This window comes from Podarcis pityusensis, assembly GCF_964106645.2.
Source record: "Podarcis pityusensis genome assembly, chromosome: 9".
In the NCBI taxonomy this organism is placed as follows: Eukaryota; Metazoa; Chordata; class Lepidosauria; order Squamata; family Lacertidae; genus Podarcis; species Podarcis pityusensis.
Genome location: NC_138034.1, coordinates 60,939,162 through 60,963,369, shown reverse-complemented (window position 1 = coordinate 60,963,369; position 24,208 = coordinate 60,939,162). Strand labels below are relative to the sequence as shown.

The following is a 24,208-nucleotide window of genomic DNA, read 5'->3' as shown; positions in this document are numbered from 1 at the left end:
GCTGAAAGCTCTGTGGCCCGTCTGTCCCCAAGTTTGGCTTCTGAACAGACAGAGACTTCCACCAAGACTCCTTTAACGGGGTACCCTGAGTATGCTGCTGGTTCTGGTCAGGGTAACACACCACATCAGCTAAAAGCTTGAAGACTAGGACTCAACCCAACGTGATGATTCGCTATGGGGAAGGCAAAACCTCTAGGCCGGCTGATTTGGCTACAGGGAATTTCCTTCCCAGCTCCAAATATGACAACCATTGGCAACCATAGCAAGGTCATGAAACGCAAGAGATCGAATCATGGTTAAATAGATGAAAACCTAAGGAATACACAATGTTAAAACAGCAGCCTGGAAAGGAGGTATGTTTAAAATACACAATAAATAATTGACCAGGAATGTAATAAACAGTTAATGTTAAAGGAGAGAGAGAGGGTTTGCTCTTCTGCTGACCGTGCTGCAGGAGCCACATGCAGCCAGCTTTTATACATCACAATATGCAACCAATGCCTGGTCAGCCAGCAAGGCCCTGTCTACCAGGTGATTCTGATTCACCAATTTAAATCCCCGCCCCCCGGCAGGCAGATTCGCTCTGCTGTCCAGTCGATCAGGGAAAATTCCCAAATGGCAAGCCAGACATCTGGAATGTGGTTGCCTGGGATGGTGGCCAAACCTACGGGGCTGCAAATGCTGCCCACCCAGGGAAGAAGTAAGCGGCCATTTTTATACAGTCATTTCACATGAATGTAGAATGAATGTGTAGAGGGAGTAGCAGGATTGTAAATGCAAAATATGGGTGGAATTCAATGTCAGACGTTCCATCTACATAAGAGTTTCACCTTGCTCGATAAAACAGTCCCCTCGCTCTTCCCCCAGTGTGCTGTTCTTGGGATTCCCCCAACCACCCCAAACCAAATTGGGGGGTGTTAGAGCGGGGGAGAAAGACCTGTTTTGCACAGGGCTTCCACTGATGGTGCTTTTTAGGTTACTCCAACCCACTGTCCCTACTTCTTAGCTTCATGTGTGCACATGGTCTATATAATTACTGAATGCTCATAGGCTTTGTGCATTATTGGGGGACCTTGCTTTCTGAAGAGTCCCTGTTCATGCATGCAGCTTCTGCATGTGGGGGCCCCATATCCACAGAGCTTTTCAAAAGATAGGGCTAAACTCTGTTTTTTATTAGTGGTGTTCTTTGTGTTTGTGTGTGAGTCTTCTAATCAAAAGATTTCTGCTTCTGGGCAGGGGATCTAAGCAACCCATGAGACAGTGCATTTCATTGTTAATTTCATTGTACACAGGTTGTACATTGACAATAAAGGTGTTATTATTATGAGTTGCATGAGTGGTACAGAGTGCCACTCATGCAAAAGAACCTCACTCTCCTCTCTTCCCTCCTCTAGTTTCCTGCACACCTTCAGCATCTTCTCTGGAGTGTTGTCATACCCTCTGGAGCAGATTTTGGATCCACTCACACATCATAATTTAATATTGTAGCTTTAATACAGCCATGTTTTCAAACTGGCCTGGTAGCCATAGGAAGCCTTTGGTGTGGGTGAGACAGATGGTTCTTTCCCTATTCGGCCAGCCTGGTTGGTTTCCATGCTAGGTGCAGAGAAAATAAATTTTATTTCCCCACAACCATCACAGAAATTTAGCAGGCCTGCAGAGGGAGACGGATCATACCATCCTTCCTACACCCATATGCTTTGTAGAAGGCATTTCCCCCCTCTAGCCTGCCGAAAGGTCATATGTTGCATTAATAATACTTCCATCTAATATATTTGTTACTGAATCATAGGAAAATCACTAATGTTTGAGGGAGAGCACATGACTAAACACAGCAGAATTTCTGTGTGTCCTGGGAACACTTATGCATTTTTCATGCATGTTCCGTCCATCCATCATTATAATTATCCCGTTTTGGTATCACTTGTACTTGTGGCCTTTCTGGTAGACTTTCATAGAAATCTGTCATTACTTTTGCATGAACAACACTCTTTGGTACCATCAAGTTAATAATATGCTGGACATTCATAGGCATGAAACTCAGTGCCAGTCTGCCTCTGATAATGAAAAAGATGCATCAGCCTTTACTATAATTCCCCCCCCCCCACACACACACACATATTTCACAGCTAATGGTTGAATCCTATGGCCTGTGGTCCATTGTTAGTTAACTCTCAAGCAGTGCTGCTTGTTTCAACCAAGGCTACTCCAAAATAATGGGGTATGGATAGCCATCTGTGTTTCTGTCTTTTCCACTTTGCCTTTGAGAATAAATATGCTGGCTCTTTGACCTTAGCAAAGGATTTAAGTACAAAATCACATTTTGTTCAGGAACTCTTATATCTAATCCTACACTGAATCAGTCCACTAGCAGTAAGTGTTACCTCTTTCATTAGTAGTTGTAAAAACATAAGTGAATAATATCTTAATATATTAACTATATTTAGCCCAGGCAGAAAATGAAAGTGAACATGTAATTAACTACTATAATCTAATGCAAATAAAGATTGCCTGGATAACTTCAGGTTATATTTTAGCAGCATTGTGTCAGAATAATCTATTTCAATAAGTGTTTATTATCATCATCATTACATATTTGTTAAGATGAAAATATGGACACATGTTTTTATGTTAAATGAGAGATGCATCTAAAAGATCCAGTTGCTGGGATCTCAAGGACCATGACTCTCAACTAATTAAATAATGTTTAAGCTATTAATCACCTGCCTCTTAATTAATTTGTCAATTGATTAAATTTAAGCCATTTTGGAAATTGCTGCATCTTCAGTATAGGTATTTTTGGTATACTGAATGAATTGTTAAGTCCTCTCTACGCAGTTTTCATCATGGGATGGGGGAGAGTGGAGTTCTGCCTCCTTACAAGTTTTCTGCTGACCTCACCACATCTAGTCTCTCCATCTTGGGGAGAACGTCAATAAGGGGGAACCTGCTGTCTGAATGTAGGCTCTCCCTGTGATTGAGAACCCTTTGGGTTCAGCCATTCCCAATTATGGAGAGAAACTGTAGACCATGTGTGTATTGTAGGCTTCACTTTCCAGACATCCTTCCAACCTTATCCATGGATGGCAGGTGCAATGCCCTTACCTGTGAGGGTGGGGCACAGCTCAACTATTAGAGTTTCATGGAGGAGGACACCTAAGAAGGACTTGAAAGGTAACAGGATGCTGGACCAGATAGGCCTTGGTTCTGATCCAGCAGGATTCTGTTCTAATAAGAAAGAGTAAGGAATAGATTGGAAAAGAAGCCGAGTGCTTGAAAGTGCTGTTAAATGAGCTGAGGACTCTGCTTAGATAAGAGTACAAAGGGAAGGGAGACAGGATCATCTGGCTAGAGGAGTAATTGACTGTTTATGATAGGCTGCTGGCTGATTGTGTTTTAGATATGGCAATCCTACTTCGGTATTTTGTTGGCTGGGGTTTAATGAACTGGTGTTGGCAGAAACCACTGCTTCCCAAGTTCAGATGCAACAACAAAGTCCTGGGAATGGTAGCTTCATATCTCCCCACCTCATGTGTCAAGGGGAGGGGTGGAATGAGCCAGCCCAAGCTCATCCCTCCTTGTTCATGCAACAATGAACCATACACTAATAGAAAGCTAGATCTGTCTTTTGAGGGCTATTTTTTTTACACACAGGCCAATGTTTCCCGGTTGAATGTTGTTAAAATTAACAGTGTTTTGCTTGCCATACATTTAGTGCTCTCATGTCCTAGTGCTTAGAAAGACAGAATGGATGGACATAAATTTTAATGAAAACTTCCATTTTCTTTCGCTCTCCTTCATAATTGAGCTTACCGCGTCTTGATATCCTCCCGTCTCAGAGTTAGGTAGGCAGTAAAATATTGGAAGCACAGAACAGTGAGATTTAATTAATGTCAAGAGCCATCAATAAACATTAGTTGCAATTGGAATAAGCTTAGTGTAATGATTTCTACAATCTAACTGACTAATGCACCTGCCACTAAAATCTATCTGGAAAGTGACTGGCATTGGCCTCACTAACATTGCAGTCAGAGATTTGTACCAAATGGCCAAAAAGGCTTACGGACCCAGCACGCCACTTTGGCTAATTCATTACCAACATTACCTCTGCTAGTAATGCATTTATTTATGTAGCTGGGAACATTGATGTTCCACCTTTTTCACTGAGTTTTCTAAGCAACGAAGGCTTCAGTTACGATCTATCTTTCTATCTTTAGGCCTGATGACACCCCCCCCCCCGGGAAAAAATATTTGAAGAGTTTGGGGAGGAACTTAACATTATTGGTTTTCTTTCATCCCTTTCTTTTAACCATATTTCTGCCATCAGTTATTGAGCAGCTAACATATGATTAGGAACAACCTCTGGGACAACCTCTGACACCAGAAAATGATACCCCACACCCAAATGTTATTACATTTTATTGTTGTTATTTGTTATGATGTAGTGTGGTATAGTGGTTAAGAGAGGTAGTCTCGTAATCTGGTGAACTGGGTTCGCGTCCCCACTCCTCCACATGCAGCTGCTGGGTGACCTTGGGCTAGTCATACTTCTTTGAAATCTCTCAGCCCCACTCTCCTCACGGAGTGTTTGTTGTGGGGGAGGAAGGGAAAGAAGAATGTTAGCCGCTTTGACACTCCTTCGGGTAGTGATAAAGCGGGATATCAAATCCAAACTCTTCTTATTACATTTATATCCCACCTTTCCTCCTGTAGCTTGGAGGGTATACATGGTTCTGCCTTCTTTCCCCCATATCACACCTGTATGCACATATCTACCTTCTTGCTCATTTGTGGGTTGTTTTTTTTTTTCATACCTTGATGGTTGTGACCTCTTCATCAAACACTTTATTATGATTTGAACTTCTTTGCTAAGCATCCAGGCAGAAAAGTGCTTATGACTATATCTGTACTCTTGTAACATATGCATTGCATATGGATTTTTGCCTCTTTTTAGCCTGCCCTTTCTAATCTAGCACTTTATTTTCACTATGATGATGTTTCGTATTGCCTTTTGAGTTCCAGTTATCCAACACAATTTATTAAAAATTGCTTCTGCTTTCCATCTCTTCAGAGCTATGATTCAGTAATTACAAAACACTGCAAGTCATATTCAGTATTAGGTCAACTCCTGGCATGCTTCCCCTTCCCCTCTCTCATACCTCTTCTACTAAATATCTGTCCTTCAGTCACCTGGAACAAGTATAGCAACGTCCATTCAATCATTCTGAAGTATGGTTGTGTGAAGGTGCAATGTTCTCATCATCAACAAAACAAAACTCTGCTTTAATGTAATGCATAATGTTGATACCTAACCCAGCGCAGACCCATGGAAATCGACAGACTTAAGTAATTTGTGTCCATGGATTTCAGTTGGTGCACGCTGACTGTGACTTAATTAGTTATCGTCCAATAATATGTCCTACAGTTTCTATCAATGTGATCTGCTCAATATTCTGAATGAAACAATAGAGGAAAATTAAGAGCATCATTTCAGATAAGCTCCTGTAACTAAAAGTGCAACTCATCAAACAGATTAAAACTGATTTGTCTGACTGAAAATATTACCACAATTAATTGATCAGTAGTTCAATGTATTTACAAAAAACCAACAAAACACAGTTGGATGTCTCTGTTAGAAACCACACCACATTTCCAAGGCTCATAAGTCAATGGTAAAGTGCATACTTTGTATACAAAGTGTTCCAAGTTCAGTCCCTGGAATCTCCAGATAGGGCTGGGGAAGGGTTTCCTGTCTGAAACCCTGGAGAGCTATTCTGAGCTCAGTGGGCCAGCTATTACACCGTTAGGAAAAGCAGCACAGTCCCCAGGAGGATCTGATGCTATACCTTTCTCTCATTTACTCTGTGCCCTACCTGAATTTGGACTGGGCACATAAACAACAGGTATAGGAAGATCCTTATGTGTATAATGATTTAGAGGTGTAAGCAGCTCTTTAAATGCACCCTTGTTTTCTTATGTTCCTGGTGTATTTTGTTTCCTGTGTTATCTTCTTGCTTGATACACCTAAACTTAGGGAGTAATTTCAAAATAGATTCCTCATCAGAAATGTGTGTGTGTTTAGGAAATGTTGAATAAAATCATGTTCAGGTAGAAGCCATTACCCATGAATATAAATAGTAAAGGAAGTCTTTCATGTATAATGCATCATAGAGAGCAGCTGCTGCTATTTATAATGCTCATAATGAGAGACAGGCAGTCCCATCTTATGGTACTCTGATGCCAATAGCCACTCTGCCAAAGCTACACCAGCATTACTTGATATGCATATATGTAATCCTGTGTTCTGCCAGGAGCAAAGCAGAAAGCAAATTAATACAAGCACGCCCAAGGGTTACTCCAGCAATAGCAACACCGATGACTGCTCTCATATACAGTGGTACCTCTAGATATGAACGGGATCCGTTCCGGAGCCCCATTCTCATCTAGATGTAAACGTAACTGCGCGCGTCGCTTTTTGCCGCTCCTGCACATGCGTGTGACGTCATTTTAAGCGTCTGCGCATGCGCAAGCGGTGAAACTCGGAAGTAGCGCGCTCCGTTACTTCCGGGTTGCTGAGGAGCGCAACTCGAACACGCTCAACTCGAAGCATATTTAACCCGAGGTATGACTGTATAACATGTCTGAGATCACACACCATTGTGTTCCTGTTGTACCTGTTCAGGGAACACTCCAGCTATCAAATGGCAATGGCAAGGAAGCCATGATGATGATTGGTCATTGAACCCCTTCTGTGTATTCTTCCTATGTACATGTGTATTCCCAGGAAGAGCCCAAGGTACCTATCTTTAGACAGGGACAGAGAATTACCATCCCCAGTAGCCAGCCATCTCTATAAATTCATTTGGAGGAGGCCAGCATGTAAGACTCAAAGGCCACAGGCCCACCATGAGAAGGGTTCAAGTTTTGTTGAAATACCAAGGATTCAACAGAGATAATGTTCTCTACAGCAGGTGCTGGGAAAGACTTCTGCCTGATACCTTGTAGCATCACTTCCAGTTATAATAGACCAGACATGGGGAACCTGTTCCTCTCCAGATATTGTTGGATCTCAGTGTCCTTCATGGCCGGCCAACATGGTCAGTGGTCAGAGATGACAGACTCTTTTGGAGATTTTTCATGTTGGTACTGTGTGTTTGGTGTTTTCTGTCTTTCTGGCACATATACATGAATGATCTCCCCCAGCAACTTCTAGATCAGCTCTGTATCCCCAAATGGAAACCAGAGTCAGAGGTCATACATTTTCTATTATTGGGGAATGATCAGGAGCTCACCAAGTTAGTGGCTAAATATCTCTATTTGGTTTTTTGTCGTCGAAATACACTGCAGACGTCTGATCTCCCTGGAGACCAAGAGATATGATGCTAGACTGTTCTGCCTCCTTTCTTTTAGCAAATGTTTTGTGCCACTGGGGAAGTGGTAATTCTGTATTGATTTGTTTTGGATGTTGTATGTGATGCAAATAAAGGTTTTACGATATGATATACATGAATGTGAGTTTCTCTCATGTTTGTGATACAAACCACATTCGTGAAATCTGGTTATGGTGAACTGGATATTAGCTAGTCTCATCACTAGCTGCAGCCCATCTCTGTCCATGTGTTGTCATTATACTGTCCAACTAGTGTTGACGATTGGCCTTTTGGTTGTACTGGAGATGGGTAGATATTAGTGATTTGCCATCCTAGCCAACTCAAATATTTGTTGCAAGTAAATAGGATTAAAGATGATTGCAGTGTGAGCCTCTAGCACAGAGCTTTACAAACTGTGTGTCGCAACACATTAGTGTGTCGGCTGCAGTGTATAGGTGGGTCATGCGACTACTCCCTGCACTTCTCCCAGGGATGGAAAGGTGTTAGTTCAGGGGTCGGCAAACTTTTTCAGCAGGGGGCTGGTCCACTGTCCCTCAGACCTTGTGGGGGGCCGGACTATATATTTTTTGGGGGGGGGGAATGAACAAATTCCTATGCCCCACAAATAACCCAGAGATGCATTTTAAATAAAAGCACACATTCTACTCATGTAAAAACACACTGATTCCCGGACCATCCGTGGGCTGGATTTAGAAGGCGATTGGGCCAGATCCATCCCCAGGCCTTAGTTTACCTACCCATGGGTTAGTTTAACCTCCTGTTTGCTAGTAAAACTGAATTGCTGTGCTGTGAAATGATGCAGGTATAAAAAAGTGTGTCACCAACATGAAGTTTCGAAAGCACAATCCTAAACATGTTGACTTGGATGCACATCTAACAAACACTGAACTGTAATTGTACAAGCTGCAAAATACAAACTTATTGGCATTTAGAATAGCGATTCCCAAAATCTGTAACACAATAAAAGCTGAAATGTGCCTTGAAAAATCAAGACACTTTGTAGATGCATCTGCCATTCAGTGCTTTGGAGAGCAGGAATGTTGCTATTTTAAGAGAGGATTGAGGAACATTTTTTGAGTAAAGTGTGAAACTTTTGGTTTTAATCTATGCACCCACAAAATACATGCCTCAAGATGCTGGTTCACAACATGTGCTCTAATTTTGCGGGGAGGGGGGACCTGTTTTAGGAAGTTATGAAGCTTAGCATTTTATTAGCCATTGATTGATACAGGGCCTGTTGCAGAAAATTATATTTGCAGGCCAAATTGTCACTTTTATGAAGTTCATTTACGCCAGGGAAATGTTTTATGACTTTGTTTAGAACCCATGATACTACTCAACGTTTCAAATAACCAGCACATTCCCTGTAAACTTGTTGCTGCAATTTTGTATTCAGTAGTTAATAATTTAACAAGCCAAAGCTACAAAAGTGACAAGGCTTAACACATAAGAAGAGGTGTGTGTGTGTTTAACAAAAATAATAGCCTGTAGTTGAAAATTTCACAATAGTGCTAATCAACCAATTATCTGATATTAGATATGAAGGTGCTCCTTGTTCTTGGTGAACAAATCTGCTTCCCTTATTGTGGCCTCGAGATTTACAGCAGCCACACAGTTCTTCCTCCTCCTGTGGACAGAGCCGTAAACCCAGCACTCTTCATGGTTCACCAAGAGCAGAGAGGTTGTGGGGGCTGGGGAGAGTTCTGAGGGCCAGATAGGAGAGGCATGGAGGGGGCCTCAGACCTGAGGTTCCCCATCCCTGGTGCAGAATTACTTTCTTCTGTCTTTCCCTAATTTCCTGCCATTCAGTATCCTTTGGATGACAGAAGCTGAGGGTTGATCGAAGGGAAGGAATCTGCTGAACTGGATTTGGAACAAGCAGACAGAAAAGATAGCTCTGAAAACAAGTCATGAATGTGCTCTGTTGGTCTGACAAGAACTGGAAGATGGTCTGGAAGCATTTATAGGTAATGCTGACTAAGCAGAAGTCAGTAAGGAAAGCAGGGGTTTAGGGTAAAACAGAGCTCAGGGTACCAAGGACAACTCAGAGTTATCTGAGAGCCTGTGTGGTGTAGTGGTTAAGAGCGGTGGACTTGTAATCTGGTGAACCGGGTTTGATTCCCCATTCCTCCACATGCAGCTGCTGGGTGACCTTGGGCCAGTCACACTTCTCTGAAGTCTCTCAGCCCCACTCACCTCACAGAGTGTTTGTTGTGGGGGAGGAAGGGAAAGGAGAATGTTAATCCCTTTGAAACTCCTTCGGGTAGTGATAAAGCGGGATATCAAATCCAAACTCTTTCTTTCTCATCAAAACTCTTTCTTATCTGCATTTTCCATTTATTTTATTTTTTAATGCATCAAAATATGCTTGCATTGTATATTTTTGAGAGAAAATGTGTTTCAAAATGTGTGTTTTGAAAGAATGTACTAAAAATAGAGAGTTTGCATTCAAATGGAACTATTTGACATTAGCAGACTAGCATAGAGACAGGATAGGAAAGATTTATTTATGAGAGAACGCATACAAAAGTGACAGAGAGAAAACAGGCTGATTCATTTGCCCTTAGATGAGATGTCAGTGGAACTGAGGTTGATTGGAGTCTGAAATGGATAATGCATTTCCTAATCAAATCAGCTGAGAAAAATGAACTAAGGAATTCATATAGGGGTTAGATAAAGGGGGAGAAATAAAACCTAGGAATAATAATAATAATGTGCTTTTCCCCTTATGTACCATGGAAACATATATTTCTCCCGCAGTTTTCATCTCTGCAGTTTTGTTGTGTTTTTGTATTCCCTTGTCTGAACAATTGGAAACCAAGAGTCCATACATCATCACATTATATAACAGATGGTTTAGTGTGTAAAATTCTTGTAACTTCTGCAGAGAGTAAGATTGCAGATTTAGATTTTTATTTTTAAAAATGTTTTTAAGTCTTAAATCAGTTCCCTGTGAAATGGTCCTTTGCAAATCATGCCAGTGGTGGTCTCCCTTTAACACTGCATATATGATCTCAGCAGCTGACTAATAAATGGACCAGCAAAATAGCATCAGGGGAACAAATTTTACCTTGAGAATAGTACTATAATAACTCCTGTTTCCCAGCAACCTGTTACTGTATGGTATTTGGACCTCTTGTTTTTGGATGTTGGTTGCTGAAGAACCAAGGAGGAAAAATATGACTAACCTGGAGTGTTTTGTCTTGTCTTGTTTTCTTTCACAGGAAAAAGCCCAATATTTACAGAGGACTCTCGCCTCTCAAGTAGATAAATCCACACAGACTGAACTTGTAGGCCATGATGTAAGTAGCTGTTTTAAACAGTTTTTCTTTTATCTTCTGTATTGATATTTAAATCTCTACCAGCCTATTTTCCTTTGCTACTGCTGTGTCTGCGTATTGATGTAAAAGTGCAACACCATTCATCTTTCACTCTTAAATGATTCTCAAATGCCTTCTGCAACAGAAAAAAAAGAAGATAATTACAGCTACCTGCCAGCATACCAATGTCCTATTAATTGCTTGTTTTACCAACATTTCCCTTATACTCTCTAGAATTTGTGCAGGAATGTTCGTGGAGAATATGTATTAGTAGAATCTGAAGTCTTTCCCTATTTTCAAATATTGTAAAAAGCATTTACCTACTTATTAACAACTTAATGAACGTATTATGCATAATCACCAAAGACTAAGCCAGTCTTTTATTTCCTTTTTTAAAAATTGTATTACAAATGAAAGCTGAAGAAGTTTGCAGAGAAGTTTGCATTAATATTTTAATCACTGGGTATCAGCAGGGGATGTTGCTAGTAATTTAATTGAAAATTAGAATTTTTATCCTGGTGCGATTATGAACTGTGACTATCAAGAAAGTACTCCAATGTATTGGAATGATTAATAGAGCTGGCTTGCATGTGATATCATTCCTATTACAACCTCCCTTGAAAAGTATATTGGTAATCAAGGTTTGAAAGACAGAACCGCAATTATTATCTACCGGAATGAACATGGTACTGTTACCTTTTTCAAACAGCATCCTCTAAAGTAGTTTCTGATTTTTGATGTAGGTTCATATGTGCTTTTGGTCAATTCCATCGGTACTGAAGTCGTTGTGCGCATTTTACTTTTATGGAATTTCTGTTTCTCAAAGCAGAATTAATGAATAGGATAGCCCTATTCTGGTAGATGTGCTGGACATTAACCTTAAAGGAAGTCATCTTTTTGTTTTGTTGTCTTTCAAAGAAGTGGGAATCCTTGTTGTGACCATTTGTGAATGGATGGCTCTGTGGACTAGCGCCCTGGCTTGCCCACTCTCCATTTGGAGTGGGATTCTGATTTGGGGCTGCCTACAAACAAGCCAGAAACCCAGTGTTCTTGGGTGAAATGGCCAAATGAGAGATCTGTAGAACCTGCATTTCCATCTCTGCATTCTGTGGTGGTACTGTTGTCTGCCAGGACCGTAGGCCAACACATCAGCACATTGAAACTGATTCTTATGCTTATTTATTTATCACATCATTTGTGTGTTTATTACATCTATATCCTGTCTGTTGATCTACCCAAAGGCATCAAGGAGACTAAATTAAAATTACCAAAAGCAAGAATAAAGCAGTTTTTTAGAAACAGTATAATGATTCACCAAGGGAAACTTCTCATAAGGGCACATATTCTAAGAAAGTTATTCATGGTGAACTCCCATTGAAATCATCCTTTGGGTCAGCAACGATGGCTGGTGGGAACAAAGAGTTTTTCATCACAGAGAAGAAAGCCTATTGCTCTTCATGACCTTGCCTGTTTCACCCAAAGGATGCACAAGTTTCAGTAGGAGAACTAATTTGTGCAATTTTCAGTACTCGTTTAATACTTCCTGGATGTCAAGCTTGCTATTTGTGACCAGCCTTCCTATGAGAAAAAAAATAGTTTAAAGGTCATTGGGGGGGGGGTGTATTTTTTTACCTGCATTAAAGAGACAACTTTCCAGGTTACTTGAGTTAACCTAGAAGTTTCAAAGTCACAAATGAACATTATTTTGAGGGTTTTACTTTGATTCGTGGCTATGTTTTCATCAATTTTTGTACCAGCCAAGTTTCAAGATTTTCCATTGCCATTTCCCTAGGGTTTCACAGTGAGGAGCTGCAACTGGGTTGCCATATGTTTTACTCACACAAGTTAACAAATATCTGGATATGCATGCACCCTGATGTCACCAAGCTTAGCCGGTTTATATTATAAAGACACCTTGGAGAAAAGACAGTGAACAGATAATGGGGAGAAATAAAACAGCACATGTGCTAGCATAAGCAAGGGAAGTATCGTTGATAACAGATTGATAAAACAAATGTCATGCAGCTAAGAATTAGGTTTTTTGGTACATATATCTCCAATACACTCCACCAATTCAGGGCTTTAATTTTAGCAGGGGAACTTAAAGGACGATATGCAACTAAGTTTTACTCAGAGTAGACACACTGAAATTAACAAACATGACTAAGTTATGTCCATTAATTTCAATAGGCCTACTCTGAGTAAAACTTAATTGTGTACCACCCTAAGTAAGGAATTATGTTACTATAATTTGGAACACAGCATTTCTTCCTGCATTGTAAATTGTTGTTCTGTTAAATTATGGTGTCCTGAATATTTGACTAATATGGAATGCAGTACAGTACAGTGCAGTGCAGTTTTGATTTTCCAGAATCCTCTGAAAACATTTGCAAAGTGGCTTCATAAAATTAGTTTTGCCTATACTTGTTTACCTTTCATTAAGACTTCACTTTGGAATTATGGAGAATTATGATGTCTTCTTCTCAACAGATTTCCTTGAACTGCAATTTTGGTCACCTCTGTATTTGCTAAGCTCATTTGTGCCCCAGGATTTAGATATTTGGCCTGCACATAGCATATTGATAAAGAGGGGGGTTAATTAAAATAGGTAGATCTCATGTGTTCAAAGGTTGCAAAGGTTGTCAAGAGACCTCTGCCAGAAAATGAGATAAAACAACATATTGTTTAAAAAATAATAATCCCATTTCTAAGTATACTTAAAGATAATATCCAAGCAAAACTTATTTGGGTGCAAAATCTGTGTGTGTGCATGTGTGCGTGTGTAAAATAGGGAGGGAGAGAAAATTGCTGATTGGTAATTCTTGAGCATATATTAATAAATCAATGTCAGTTTAACCTTCACCTTCTTCTGTTCCTCAAAATCTTATTTGATTAAGATATCAAGAAATAATTTCTTAAATTTCACTTGCATAATCAAAACAAAGAACAAAGATGCATGTACCGTTTGTAATGCAGTTTTCAGTGGTGATGAGATTACATGAACTGATAGGTGCCTCAGTACCAAGCCATATGTTACTATTAAGCAGACACAGATGCTATTCTTATGGTTGGGTATGGTTTTTCTTAATCAAACGTAGTGCTTTTGCAACTTCCTACTATTGGCTCTTCTGTTGGAGAACACTCAAGCACCTGCCACTCCCCCCAGCCCAATGTTGTAGAAGATTCTGCAGCATGGTCCAGGGAACACACTCAGTTTGTCTCACCACCACCCTGCTCCCATCCATCCTGCATTTGTTTAAAAGTTTGTATGCGTATAGGCTTTGTCTGCTTAATAGAGAATATTGCCTTTTCTCAGTTGTGAAGACAGAGCCTACATGCGTCCAGCCTGTATATTGGCTCTGCTCAGAACTTTAGATGAACTGTTGCAGAGACGCAATCTCAATCTCACCCACTTCCATGATGCATTCTTGATTGGCTGTATGAGGCAAATGTGCAGACTCAAACTGGCTAGATAACCATACACACACATTCACTTCCCAGGTAAACCAAAAGAGAGTTTTCAGCACTTCACTACATTACCGTTCCCACAACTTTTACTATTTGGGTGAAAGCCATAACAGTTATGCAATTAAAATGATATGCAACCAACATAAGTTGATAATGATATAGGTATACACACATACCTGAAGAGCAGCTTGACCACCTCTTTCTAGTCACAGCAGATTATATTACATTAAAATACTGTGATTTTGAAATGGAAAGTGCAACTTATAAGTTTGGAGCCAACACTGTAAAAATTGGGCAAAGTCACACCAAAGCCATGCATTGGTCTGCCACATTGAATCAAAATAGTACCTAACATGCAAATATCAATGAAGACCACTGTCGCCACCTTGGAAACCCTCATGCTGAATTTGGCAACGCTATCTGGAGAGGCGCTGAAACTATATCAAAAAAAACAGGCAAAGTCATGCCAAAGTGATGTATCAGTCTACCATCTTGATTCACAATGGCAGCCAGTGTCCAAACAGTGATGCAGGCTGCTGCCTCACCTCAGGAACCCTACTGCCAAGTTTGGTGGTGATATTGCAAGAGGTGGATGAACGTATGTAAAATAATAATAATAATATTGTGAAGTCACCACCAAAGTGATGTTTTGGTCTACCATCTTGATTCTAATGGTGGCTGGCATTTGAACATTAACAAAGATTGGTATCCCACCCTTGGAAACCCATGTGCCAAGTTTGGTGGTGATATCTCAAGAGGTGGCCTAACCTATAGAGAACAAATGGACAGAAACGTGACTTTTGATGTGGAGCTCTAATTAACATGCATTAGCATGTAATTGTTTGTCACTTATCCCAGTACAGTGAACATCAGAGTGTAGGGTTTCTTCGGCTGTACCTCATCATTGAACACCATCTTTGTGCAATTTGCATTGGTCCCCCACTTTTCTATAGTACAGCTAGACACAGCTCCATCTTATGTGGCCTCCACAACTGCAACTGTTGGTTGCACTATTCTTTCTTGGTGCATCTTTATCTGTCCAGTCATTGTGCTATAGACTGAGTGGTAGAAATATGTCTGTGATGACACATTTTGCTCCAGATGGATAGGGACTCTTGGATGCTGGCATTACTTTCAATCCAGAACGCTCACCTTAATAATTATTAGTAATAAGATCATTAATACTCCACTTCTTTCAAAATCTGATTATCTTGTAGAATTACTTTTTCCATTCCAGATAGTGTATTCTTCCTCTTATTCCCTCTTCCTTCGGTGATCTGGAGGACTATATTTGTATTACCTCTCATTCTTTAATGTTGTAACATGCAGCATATTATGCACCATCTTCAGCCTTTATCCATTTCAGTGATTTACAAAACAATGCTGAGATCAGGGTACTGAGAAGCAGACTTTAAAGCATGACCATCATGTGCCAAGATGGGAGTTGCACCCAGTCAAAACATTATAATCTGCACATAGTGGTATGGGGAGGGGTCACTCATTTGACATGGCAGCTATAATCATCACCATGTTGTTGCAGTGGGTTGGATTCAAAGGCAGGAAGGAAACCAGCTTGCTACTAACTGTGAAAGCTTGCACAACAGTCAAGTGCTATAATAGGTAGGCTCATGAGCAGCTTTAATGGCTATGCTTGGGCAAGACGAAGTACATTGTTGGTTTCAATTGCGACATTTCAATGAGGTGTAAATTCCAAAAGTGGAAGACATCGTCTGTATTTAGAAAGCCCGAATGGATCCAACTCACTATTTGAAAAGAACCGCTCTTCATGGTGAGATGGAAACCACTTTATGATCTCTTCTCAAATGGTTTATTGCACTGTTACAGCCAATGACTTTTCCCCAGACAAGGACTCAAGGTGACTTACAACTAAAATAGAAACAACTATGGGGGGGGATCATTAAAAATATTGTGAGACTGCTCAATATATTCCCCTTTTTGTATTAACCCTTCTCCACACCCATTTTTTCACCCATTTTCTACAACCCTCTTGTTTGTTTGTTTTAGTTCTTTAGCTAGCAGACATAGTTGGCAAAATAAATATATTTATATGGATAGATATTGCTTTGGACATTGAAACATAAATCACTTTAAGCTAGTGAACTATTTTACATGATGCACTGGGCAGTTCTGTGTTCCACTCATGGATATTGCTGCAGCACATTCATGGTAAACTCTTTGTTGACAGCATTTAGGGCTAAATGCATTGATGCACAACACTCCCTTGTGGCTTCCTGGAAAGGAATGGAGTGTCTTGTCCTTGCCACCTGACAGAAATTCTGGCTCTGCAGTTTGTTGCCAAAAATACCATTATGTTTACATAGGATAACATCTGTTCCTGCCATTGTTCATCTCTTCTGCTGTTGTGGGTGCTTTCTCCTTCTGTGTCTTCCATATTTATTATGATAGTATTTGCAACATCTAAAATATGGTCCATATCTCAAAACGTATTAGCAATGCATGAACAATTTGCACTTACTGATTGGGTTCATAATTGCATGCCCATGTATTCATCTGCATTACTTCTGGATCTTATGTATAATATATGTTTGCAGGTGAGCATGGGAGCATGTGCACATTTTTAATTCTTATTCCTTGTTTTTGCCTTTGCATTTACCATATTACAAAATATTTTTTCCCCAAACACTTAAGATATTTTAAAGCTATTGCTTCACAGAAGTAGCTCTCTCTGTTGGCTTTTGAAGCAGAGCTGCATTTGGACGAAATGCAGTCATTCCAAGTGGATTATTTATCAGAATCTCACAGTGCTTCTACTCAGTGTCTAATGCTAATAGTCAACAGTGGTTTTATTTTTTTTAAGAATAGTTTAAAAATGCAGTTAAGGTACAAGATGTGGCTTTCAGTGAAAACATGAGTTATCTCTTAACTCAGTGAATACACGAGTTATCTTTAGTGGGGAAAAAAGCCCAGTGATGTCTTATCTATATTATTGGAAAACCAATAAAATCTTAAGTGCACAATATAACAACAATAACCATATCTTAAATCAATGTCAAAACATTTTGTTTTTGACATCCGTACAACAATCCTGTAAGATAGGTCAGTCTTCTTATTCACATACTGAAGCTCAAAAGTTCAGTTTCTGCAGCGATGCATCCCTCCAAATGCTGTTGAACTCCAGCTACCATCAAATACAGCCAGCATGCTCAGTGATAATGGGAATTGTATATGGAGGGTTGCAGGTTCCCCACTCTGGTTAAAGGGTCACATATAAGCTAAATTCAGATTAGAGACTTCCTGATATTTATCACAGCTCCTTATCCACAAACTCTCTAGACAAACACACTAGAAAAGTCTAAAACATGTGTATGTTGAGTACACAGCCAGATCTCCTTTGCATTAGTCAGGAAATTGGATTCAGAGCAACACTAAGCTAATATAATTTTGTAAATTTTCCTCAGTTCATCTGTCTCTGGTGCTCAATTTCCCCCTAATCTGATTCTTTGTATAGATGTTAGATCCTTCTTCATTGAGATTCTTTCTCTAAATGTGCAGTGTTTTAGTTAAAAGATATGTATTGTAGTATTTCACTGATTATAATAGTAAGCATGATTATATTTGTTTTAATCATTATTGTGCTTTGGCTTAAATATTTTAATACAACTTTTTAGGGCACAAAGGCATCTGTAACACAAATATTGTTTTATGTCTCTTCTACCAGTGATGCATGCAACTTAATCTTTGAGACTTCATTTATCATATTTTTTTTTCTTCTTTTTTAAAGGCCCTGTGGAATTCTTCATGTACTGAACGTTCAGTTTACAAACCAATCAGCATCTCATTGGTACCAACATTATTTAATTAAAATAGCATATCCTTGGACACACACACCACATAGACAATTAGTTTCACTTTGTTGCCTGTATAAAGATGAATCTGCCTTTGCCTTTGGGGGGTTTGCTGGGACAAAATGCCTTGCTCATTATAAAAAACAAGTATTCTTCACTATTCTCATTTGCATTAACAAATATTTGATTAAGTTATTACCAATAAATTATTACAGGCATTTGAAAAAATCAAAATAAAGTATAATTTTATCTTCCATAACTTGTGTACAGTTGTATTGTCCTTTGGGGTCAGCGGTAGTACACTTTGGTGGTTACCAAGAGCAACATTCAAGGCCAATGTTCCTGTTTTAGGCAGGAAACTGTTTTGGGCCACAGCAAGTCTATTGTGACTTCTCATGCCAAAACAGGCTACTAAGCAGTTTACAAAATATAAAAAGCCAGTTAAGTTATTGAACACGTTTCCTGTAAAAATCACATTTTGTGCACTTTTTTGTGTTTTTTTTTACTGAGACAGTCACAAAATTTGGAGAAGTGTAATCCAATGGGTAAGTTTCGGACTAGCAAATTAGAGTGGTTTGGTTTACATGGACCAATACATGGATCTCTGTTGAGAAGCACCCTCCCCAGAATTTACTATAATCAGGCAATATTAAGTAACTACAGGAGACATCACATCATCTAGTTTTATATTTACAGTTTAGCATAGGTGCAACAAAACATCAACCAGTCTTTTCTTATGTCTTCTTATTCTTACTTCTAGCTCATTTGTTGCTCTGCTACTGTCAATTCTCATCTTGAGCCTATTATTTTGTAAAGAATTTACTTGCATATGGAACACAATTTTTAACTCTCATTCCCCCCCCCCAATTTCTCCTTCTTTGCATAGCCAAACCTAACCCAGTTTACAGATCTTTTACCTCTTTCTCTTGTACTACAATATCAGGAGTAAGATAGCTGTGGCCCCTCCTGATGTGGTACAACTTCCTCATCCCTGATCATTGGGGTTGATGGCTGAGGTCGATTGATGGGAGTTGCAATTGAAGAACATTTGGGGGGCCACAGATTTTCCATCCTTATACTATATATTGTACAGAACATGATCTAGTACAGAATGCTTATAAGAACATGGTGAGTTTTAGAATTTTAATGCTAACATGTTTTATAATCCAGTTAGTAACAAATACTGTTTCAAGGAGATTAAAGGAAACATCTCTTGACTGAATTTATTCTCTTCCTCTATTCTCATTTTCTTCCCTTAACTTCTTTTCTGGTATCTGCATCTGATTGCATCTGTTATCATAGCTGGAAATACACTCTAAGCTCTATTCCAATGAGCTAAAGCAGGCTCTCAATGAACTCAATGGGGCTTGCTTTCGAGCAGACATGCATACGATTGCATGGGTAGAATCCAAGGCAATGCAGATTTCTCAGAAGTATGGCTAGACGGGATATAAAACATGGCATGACTGCATCACATCACACTACAGGTAAGAACATCAGGAATACTCTGTTGGCTGAGGCCAGGATCAGGAAAGAAGGGAATTATACTGCAAGATCACCTTGTTGACTATTCCTGATCTAGAAGAATGGCTTTATGGAGGAGAATTCAGTTTGTACAATCCCACACCAGCAGCCTGCAGTGGTACATTCCAGGAAATGTTTTATAGTTTGATGAATTATTTGCCTAGAAAGTATCTTAGGTTGCACTCTTGTGGTCCCTGGGAGGGCCATAGAATTTTGCAGAACTTCCACTCCTCAGGCAGAGAGGAAGAACATTCTGTCTAGCCAAAGAAGTCTTCCCACTGCAGCCAAGGAAACATCCACAGTGGTCCCTCCTCTGCTGTTGGTGCTCTGACAGGAGGAGAAAGGAGACCAGTGGGATGGGGAGTCTTTGGATCTGTTCAATCTAAAGCCCTCCTGTTCTCCTTAAGTGCCCCTGAGACAAGGGGAATACATCAGATTGCATATTTTTGTGTGCCCTCTCCAGCCACTGCCCCACAAGTCAGAATCCCCCACATCTTCTGCTCTGGCTGGCGAGAGACTGACAGGGCTCAGAATGGGGTTGCTTCTGCCAGCACATGTTATTTCCACACATACCCTCCTGAGAGTGCTCTTCTAGCTCCAAATATACATTTGTTTTTACTCAATGGAAAGAGCCTTGTAGCACCACTTCATTCTCCTTCATTATGGTTGACTGTATCATTGTCATCATCGCCATCCTTTGCATGCCTCTACTAGATGCAGGCAGAAAAGAATCTGGAAGAAGAGTCATTTCTCCCCCACCCTTTTACCGATGTGGGAAAGGAAAGCAGTTTGCTGGTATAAGTGAAAAAAGCCCTTGCCTTCTGCTTTTACTAGTGCACCCATTGATCATGAGAAGAAAAGCTTGCATCCAGGTATTGCACAGATGTAATACAGTGGGAGGTGAGGAGACTGAAATGATAGACTATGGTGCATTTCATGCATTGCTCCACATCAGTGATGCATGCAATATGTGAGAGCTGACCTTGCAAGCAGTAGTCAGCAGAGGGGCCCTCTGCATCAGTGGCTGATCACACAGGTGCTGATTATTTGGAGTAACTACATGTGTTCACCTACTCACACCACTGTGCAAACATTCATGCTGAACACATGGATGTCATGTAGCTGGAGCCACTAGGGGCTGCACTGTTCAGGACAGCAAGGACAGCTGATTTCTCTTACTGCTCCATGTGATAGCCGTACATGTAACATAAATAATGTGTGAATAGGGAGGATGAATAGACTATAATAGCCATCATTGTTTCATATGGACAGTACCTGTGTAAATCTTGCTGCATCTGCTCTGAAAATACGGTTATCAATACAGGATATTTTCAAGTAAGTACATCATTTTCAAGTACTGAAATACTGTTTTTTTTAACTACCCTACTCTAAAGATATTAACATTGCGAATGTCATTACAATGCAAAGCTGGATATAATATTGCAGCTTTACTGCGATAATAAGCTTACATGGTATATTTTCTACACTAACCAGAAATCCCATAACAATTCTGATATATTTAATTCCATACTTATACACATTAAACCTTTTCAGATTCATACAAATGCATAAGGTAGAACTCAGATTTTTCCATTCCATTTTTTCATTAAATTCAGGAGATAGTCTATTTTATGGTCTAAATACCTTGATGGATGCTACTGATATTCCAGCTTCAGTGGTATTCTCACATAATGGTACATTTGAGAAATACTGACATAACAAGACACCTTAATAATTTTTTTTATTATAAAAAATACATTTTTTTGCAAACTCAGAAGTACAAAATGTAGAAAAGGACCTTGGGATATAACATTCCTTTGAATAAAAGAGCTCCCCCCCCCCCTTTATTGTTTGTAATGATTCTATGGAGCATTTTTGAAATAATGTTTTAAGCAAAAATTAAAATGGAGAGAAGAAGAAAGAGAAAGAGAAACAAGTACGACAAAAAATAACAGAAAAGAAAGCAGGGAAGGTATCTGGGTGGGTTTCTTGGCCATTTAAAAGTGCAGGTCTCTTCAGTTCATGGCTGAAAAACCACAGATAGTAAGAAATCACTGGCTTAATGCTTACACTTATGTAAGTATTTAATTTCTTTATTAATTCTTTAAAATATATTAATGTAACATATTGGCCAGAGGCTTCAAGCAAAATGGTAAACCCAAGTCACCAGCAACAATAAAAACCAAGGATTCATTCACTGCATTGCAACAAAGCCAAAAGATTGTCTTCAGCTCCAAATCCCAGAAGAGAATCCCATCACCTAAGCATCAGCACCATAAAGGCCCTGTGTTTAAGAAGATCACAGACTCTCCTTCACTGGAGGTTTTTAAGCAAAAGTTGAATGACCATCTGTCAGTGATTTTTTGTGTGATACGTGCATTGCAGGGAGTTGGAGGAGATGACTTTTCCTACTCCACGATTCTATTATTCTGGTGATTCAAGGCCACCAGCCGCATAACAGACAGGGACAGACAGGCCAAGCCAACCCTCAGGGGAAGGCCAGAGTGAATTGGTAGACACATACAGGAAGAAGGTGTCCTAACATACCCTAGATAGGATCCTGGATCATTAGAGCTTACAAAACCAGCTGTGAATTAAGCTTGGAAATCAGAACTGATAAAATTAAACATTGATTAACCTTCCCCTCTCTGTTCTATTTGAGTGTTTCATGGGAGGTTGTGGTTTGTTTGTTTTGAAGCAAAGGGCTGTATAGCAAACTTTTAAATGACCATGCACTGATGACATATTCTTTTTAGTTTGGGACTGTTAAAATAATATGATGTAATAGGATTTGACTGGGGCAAAATCCTAGTCAGTGTCCTTTAAATGCACATATGTGGTTATCTCCAGAACACCCCAAACAAAAGTGGGACAAAAGTGAAGGGGGGAGAGCCTTTTAAGGTGAGAGCCAGTGTTGGGAACAATTTGTCTTCATAAAATGATATGTTTAAGAGTTCCTCTGGGTGTCTTGGATTACATCAGAATACATTTCGTTTGGTGGCTGGAAAGGCTGTAGAGGTGAAGGTGAGAAGTATACTTTAAGATTTATGGACGCAGAAGTTTCTGAAGACATAAGCAGAAGCAGGAAATTACTCAATACTTTCCTTCACTGAAGGTTGGCAATTTGTCCCATATGCATATACACATCAGACCCTAAACTTCAGAAAAAGTCTGAGGGATGAAGTAAGGTCTGGGAGTTGGGTTCACTTACAGAATAAGAAATGCATTGAGCTGTTTCTATTTGTTTCAATGATGTGTTTTATTGTTTCATAGCTCTATTCTTTCTGTGAAACTTGTTTTATGTTTTATACCCTACTCTGGTACCCGCAGATGAATGGTGGGTTATAAATGTTTGAAATAAATAATAAATAAAAATTCCAGCAAGTGTAAGGTAAAGGTAAAGGGACCCCTGACCATTAGGTCCAGTCGTGACCGACTCTGGGGTTGCAGCACTCATCTTGCTTTATTGGCCGAGGGAGCCCGCGTACAGCTTCTGGGTCATGTGGCCAGCATGACTAAGCCGCTTCTGGCGAACCAGAGCAGCACACAGAAACGCCGTTTACCTTCCCACTGGAGCGGTATCTATTTATCTACTTGCTCTTTGACGTGCTTTCGAACTGCTAGGTTGGCAGGAGCAGGGACCGAGCAACAGGAGCTCACCCCGTCGTGGGGATTTGAACCACCAACCTTCTGATCGGCAAGTCCTAGGCTCTGTGGTTTAACCCACAGCGCCATCCGCGTCCCACCAGCAAGTGTAGTCCAAACCAATTAATAGGTATCAAAATACAGGTATCGGTTTATTGTTTATTTTTCCTTTCATCTGGAAACAAGCAAACAAGCTCTTGGTGACAATTCATGTCCTTTAGTAGTTCAGAACTCTTATCCTCTTTGTTTATGTTGAAAAGGAAATGGTATGAGTGATACAGAGATTTCCTTCTTTCCAATTTCTCCTTGGCTCATCTATCTCTGAGTGACACCTCCCATGAGCCAACTTCCTTCCTTCCTTCCTTCCTTCCTTCCTTCCTTCCTTCCTTCCTTCCTTCCTTCCTCGTGTTTTCTCAAATTTAGCAAGTTGTGGATGGAGGGAGTGAGGAGAGGACACATCCACCAAACCTTTTATGCAGTGATGGAGTTTGGGCTCTCAAATTTCACTGGCACCTTGTGTGACGCTAAAAATCAGCCTCCCCCTGCCCCCCATTTGTGCTCCTTTCTACAGCATTGTTTGTGGCACCCACTACAAAGTTGTGGTCATGCATTGGTCACGCTACCCTAAAACCACCTCTACTTTATTTGCTGTTCTTGATTGTTGCCATTCACTCTTGGAAATCTAAGGGGTTTTTAGTAGGGTAGGAGCTAAAGAGAATTTCACATCTAGCAACCAATGTGCCCCTTTGGTTTCAGATAGTACATGGGTAGGCAAGTCTAAAAAGCCCAGGGCACACATTTTAACAGCCCTCTGGGGCTATGGTGCGTCACTTACCAGAAGTAAATTCAGCATTAACTCTGGAAGTGTATACTCAATCCTGACCAAACTTAGCCTCTTGGTGCATATGTTGTTCTAGGGGGCTTAGTTTGGTCAGAATCGAGTGTGCACTCATCTGGTAACAATACAGAGGTATTGTATTTTGATTTAAATTATAGTCATTATTTCTAAGCTTGCATCTATACATATAAATTA

The 24,208-nt window shown here is 40.0% G+C and overlaps 1 protein-coding gene across 6 annotated transcripts in view; it reads left to right on the top strand.

Moving 5' to 3' along the window:
• The window catches only part of CCSER1 (coiled-coil serine rich protein 1), a 701,360-nt gene that overhangs the window by 401,536 nt on the left and 275,616 nt on the right, over positions 1–24,208 (top strand). For 5 of the 6 annotated variants that reach the window (XM_081020752.1, XM_081020751.1, XM_081020753.1 and 2 more), the window contains one exon: positions 10,616–10,693. In XM_081020752.1, the coding sequence (XP_080876878.1) occupies positions 10,616–10,693 (78 nt within the window). Of the gene's footprint in view, positions 1–10,615; positions 10,694–17,942; positions 18,266–24,208 lie in introns of those variants that run through there. The other variant, XM_081020754.1, reaches the window with a different exon arrangement.